The sequence below is a fragment of the Octopus bimaculoides genome, chromosome 21 (assembly GCF_001194135.2).
Source record: "Octopus bimaculoides isolate UCB-OBI-ISO-001 chromosome 21, ASM119413v2, whole genome shotgun sequence".
Classification (NCBI taxonomy): Eukaryota; Metazoa; Mollusca; class Cephalopoda; order Octopoda; family Octopodidae; genus Octopus; species Octopus bimaculoides.
The window spans coordinates 37715316-37720187 of record NC_069001.1 but is presented as its reverse complement, the minus strand read 5'-3'; the positions used below and the strand labels follow the sequence as shown (position 1 = coordinate 37720187).

General features: G+C 38.2%; 2 protein-coding genes across 2 annotated transcripts in view; both read right to left on the bottom strand.

Annotated features, from left to right (window-relative positions):
- Positions 1–3290: 3290 nt before the first annotated feature.
- LOC106868808 (zinc finger protein 708) lies at positions 3291–4325 on the bottom strand. The gene is made up of 2 exons (XM_052975432.1): positions 4120–4325; positions 3291–3600 (listed from the first exon to the last, which is right to left on the bottom strand). The coding sequence occupies exons 1-2, from the start codon at positions 4323–4325 to the stop codon at positions 3291–3293; spliced, it is 516 nt and encodes a 171-aa protein (XP_052831392.1).
- LOC106868809 (zinc finger protein 271) overlaps positions 4325–4872 on the bottom strand; it is a 12465-nt gene continuing 11917 nt past the window's right edge. Inside the window, exon 3 of the mRNA XM_052975610.1 lies at positions 4325–4866. Within this exon, the coding sequence (XP_052831570.1) occupies positions 4844–4866 (23 nt within the window). The 3' untranslated portion in view covers positions 4325–4843. The remainder of the gene's footprint in view (positions 4867–4872) is intronic.

Sequence of the window (4872 nt, the reverse complement as noted above, 5' to 3'; positions counted from 1 at the left end):
GGTTCCAGGTTGGGACTTTGGTTTGTAAAGAGTATGATGCTAAAAATATTTTTAAAAAAAGAAAAGAAAATTACTATTTTTAAATCTCACAACGAGAGATATTCAGCAACAATACTTTGGAGTAAAGATTGTTTGCCAACATAACATGGCAGTCCTGGTTTAGGATGAATGTTGCTGTAATTTAGCCCCAGGAGACATCGTCTCCAGCTGGCTATACGACACGATCTGTGTCCTTATATTTTCAAACATAGGGAATCTAGGACACAGATCATGTCATATAGCCAGCTGGAGACGCTGTCTCCTGGGGCTAAATTACAGCAACATTCATCCTAAACCAGGACTGCCATGTTATATTGGCGAAAATCTTTACTCCCCCCCACCCCCAAAGGTTTAAATATAAGAATATACTCTGTGCATTATTTTTGATGAAATATTTTACCTTGTCCAAACATGTCTTCACGGAAGACTGGAAACAAATTACATTGCTTGCTTGACAGTGTCACAAGACAAAGCAAAACACAAACATACACATACATATCTGAAAGGCTTCTTTCAGTTTCCATTTATCAAATCTACTCCTAAGGTTTCGGTTGACCCTTTTTCGTAGACACTTGCAGTGGGACTGAACCTGGAATCACATGGTTGACAAGTGAACTTTTTAATTACACAACCATGTGTGCACCTCGAAATGTGACAGCAAAGAAATAGTAAAATATGTAAATTAAGTTTTGATATTGAAATATTTGATGTAGGATGGATAAGATGCCTTACTATATAAAAGCTGTTGGTTCTTAGTTCTTCATTTAAGTCTTTTATTGTGGAAGGATTCCGACCACTCTCAAGTGACTGAAAGTGGACTGACTCATGGCTATAAAATAAAGAATGGTGAGCAATTGGGAGGAAGCAATCTACTGTGAGCCGTTGAGTGAGAGTATTGAGTTTTGTGTAATAGTTAATTGTATTGCGTCGTGTAAATATTTCTTTCCCCTGCTTCATTAAATTATTTATTCAACACCAGAATATAAAAGTGGTAATGAGTTGTATGGAGTTGGTGTTGGATGTTTAGAATTTTTTTTTTTTTGGTATGAAACCAAAGAAAAAATTGTTTTAATGTGGGAGACTTATTGGCCTCCATGGTGCAGTTGCAGCAACAACAAAAACCAACAGTTGCTGGAATTACTGTTGAAGAAGTCTGAAAATACTGCAGGTTCTTACTTGCCAGACATCGTAGCAAATTCAATTGAAGAATTCAGTTATAAACCAGAAGAAGGGATTACTTTCTCTACATATTTTTGAAGATACGAAGAAATCTTCAAACAAGAATGTAAAAATTGGTCTGATGAGAAAAATGTATAACTACTTTTAAGAAAGTTATCCCATGCTGAACATGAAAAATATACTAACTATATTCTACCAAAGAAACCAGGGGAGATTTGTTTTGATGAAAATATTTTATTGAAAATTTTTAGTGCCTTGATCAATACCTGCTGGCAATATTTAAATTTGGTCAAAAAAGATGAAGATTTTGTCACCTATGCTGGAGTTAACAGAGTGTGAAAAATTCAAATTTCATGAATTAATCTCAGACATGTTCAAATGTCTAATTTTTGTTCAAGGGCTTACTGTAAGCAAAGTTGTGGATGTATGTTCCCGGATATTAACAAAATTAGAACAGGACCAAAATAATAACACAAACGTCCGGGGGCTGCATGCATGCTACCCTGGAGGTTTCAGCAGGCATGTCTCCCCTGGCCTGAAAAAGTCAGGAAACCTCTGAACCACCTCCCATGATAGGGATCGGGGCCTGGAACCAACCCCATGAACGAAGAATTCTTGATAGGTGCAAGACATCAGCCCACGTCAACCACGTCCCTGCTCTTTCTACACACTGCCCATCGCTACTACTAATCGAATGATCCGGTGAGGTCCTGATGAGTCCGCTTATGCATGGCAGCGTTCTGTGCCATTGTTGGAGCATTCTCTAATAGTTCGGAGATGAACGAACTCGATCGCTTAGAGGAAATAAAAGTTGTAACAAGGTTTCTGTAGGTGAACCTGTGGAAGGATCATTTACCAGATCACGAGCGAGTGCTTGTCAGTTTTATATCAGTAACCTTCTCACTATTGTTCTCGACTCCGATCCATCATCATAGCTGCAGCTAAGCCACCTCGCCTTCTTGGCCCTCTGACAGTGCTCATGCGGTGGCCGCCATTGCCCATCTTCTGACAGCCATCCACATGCTGCCAACTGTGCACACACTCTCTCGCCAGCACCACACTTGCCTTCATTTCTTTCTTTTAAGGACTCAGTGAACATCGACACCTCGAATGCGCATTGTGGCTCTGGGATCCCATCGTCGCAGGGCTCCGTCCAGTCAAGAGGCGGTCAGGACATGAAAATGCTGTCTTTCGCCACTGTTGGCAGTTGCAGTGAGTCGGGAAAGGGCGAGCTGGGTGGTGGGTCGTTTTTCAAAGCAATCCACTGCCCAGCAAGCTTTTCGAAATGGCCCACCTCCTGCCCGACGAGTGCGTCGTTCAATCCTCTAACTCTCACCATATCAGACTGTCATTGTTGTGCTGCTTTGCATTCGTCTTTCGATGACCACCACCACGTGCTCGAAGCACGGCGGAGACATATAACAGAGCAGAGTGACGACGAAAGGAAGAGAGGGGGAAGAAAAGAGTACCACTCGAAAAAGTACTCCGTCTCCTCACACCCGCTGCTAATGCGTCGTCTTCTCCATCCTGTTTCTTTCTTCCGCCATGGCCACCACCACCACCATCAGTTGGCGTTTGCTCTGTGGATTGCTGTGCGAGTATTTGTGCCCACTAACGGAGCGGCAGCTGACGTCCGCACGCTTCTGCTGCTGTCTGATGACATGCAGCAGCCACCACGCATCCCACTTTTACGTTGCCTTCAATATTGATATTTTCCAATATGCTGGTCGTATATTGATAAAAATCACTAAATTATAACAAAGTAAACAATCAATATTTCATTATCATCATTTAACGTCCGTTTTTCCATCTGGCATGGGTTGGACGTTACAATTATAACAACAACAAGAAGGAACTAATTAATTTGAATACAATTTTAATTGTACACACATATAATTGTATTTACAAGGTGAATTTTAAAATTGATAGTTAGTGTTCTGTTTGAATAACTACATATTTAGTTAAGCAGCTTTTTTCAGATACTGATTTATAATAGACATCACAGTTCCCTACTGCAAGAATATGTTTGTGTGTCCTGGACAGAGAAGTCTGAAAGAATGATTTGTCAGATTTCACAGGGGTGTAGATTCTCTCTTGTAATGAATACGTTTGTGAGTGGTTAGGTTACATTTCTGAGTGAACGACTTGTGACAGACATCACACTGGTATCGTTTATCTCCTGTATGAATACATTTGTGTATGTTTAAGGAACTTTTTTCAGAGAATGACTTACCACAGATATCACAGTGGTGTGGCTTCTCTCTCATATGAATATATTTGTGTCTAGTTACATTATTTCTTCTAAAGAATGATTTACCACAGATATCACAATGATGTAACTTCTCTTCTGAATGAATAACTTTGTGTTTACTTAAGTTACCACTTAAAGAGAATGATTTACCACATACATCACAACGATATGGTTCTTCTCCTGTATGAATACGTTTGTGTCTAGTTAAATCACTACTCCCAGAGAACGATTTCCCGCAGAATTCACAGTGATATGGCATTTCTCCTGTGTGAATGCGTCTGTGCAGATTTAAAGAACTATTTCCAGAAAATAACTTACCACAGATATCACAGTGATATGGTTTCTCCCCTGTATGAATACGTTTGTGAGTAGTTAAGTGACTATTAATAGAGAATGATTTACCACAGATATCACAGTGATATGGTTTCTCTCCAGTGTGAATACGTCTGTGAGCAGTCAATGTACCTGTTTGGGAGAAAGACTTTTTACAAATATCACACTGATATGGCTCCTCACCTGTATGAATACGTTTGTGAGTAGTTAAGCTACTACTTACAGAGAAGGATTTACCACAGATATCACAATGATATGGTTCTTCTCCTGTATGAATACGTTTGTGAGCACCTAAATTCCCTTTTCGAGAGAAAGACTTTTTGCATATATTACAGTTATATTTTTTCTCTCCTGTATGAATAAGTTTATGAGTAGTTAAGTTACTTTTGGTTGTGAATGATTTTTTACAGATGTCACAGTGGTGTAATGGCTTTTCTTTCTCCTTCATTTTACCACCAGGAAAATCAATATTATTTGACTGTATTTCACATATAGCCTTGGTCTCACATAGTTTATCTTCCATAATTTTACAACCACAAGAAACAAATAGTTTTTTTTTAGTTTTATTTCATTTTTGGATTTGGTTTGCAAGATTCTTTATGTGATTTCTTGTGTTGAAGCATATTCTGTTGTCTGGGAAGAGTCATTCTCTTTTAGTGCCTTATCATTTAACACACTCACCGGTAAAATTTCCACTTATTTCTTTTTTATTTTTCTAAAATTTTCATTGCGTCTTGCAACTTTTTCAATAATTTAAAAATTTTGCTTTTATATTTTATTCCTCGCAAATGTTTCTTCTGTTATGTTTCTGTCAATTGTGACCTCTGTTGATATTGGAATATGCTGCAAACTGTTTTGCAATCCAAAGTTTAATTAAAACTTGAAATCATACTGTACACATTTCAGAGAACGAAGAAGGGAAATTTTGGAAACTTGTCTCTGTTCAGATCAAATATTTCACAGAAATTCTTGCATAGATTTATATAAACAAGTTTATGTCTCTTGTGTATAAGACTTTCCTTTAGTCTTTAAAACTTTCTACTATGCCAATGTCATCTGATATTCTGAAA

What these genes read in the sequence shown, in the direction of transcription:
- LOC106868808 (XM_052975432.1), bottom strand. Translation starts at nt 4,325, where the DNA reads ATGGAAGATAAACTATGTGAGACCAAGGCTATATGTGAAATACAGTCA. An exon ending in AACTGTAATATATGCAAAAA is followed by an intron (nt 3,601 to 4,119) that starts GTCTTTCTCTCG and finishes ATTCTCTTTAAG; the next exon opens with TGGTAACTTAAGTAAACACA.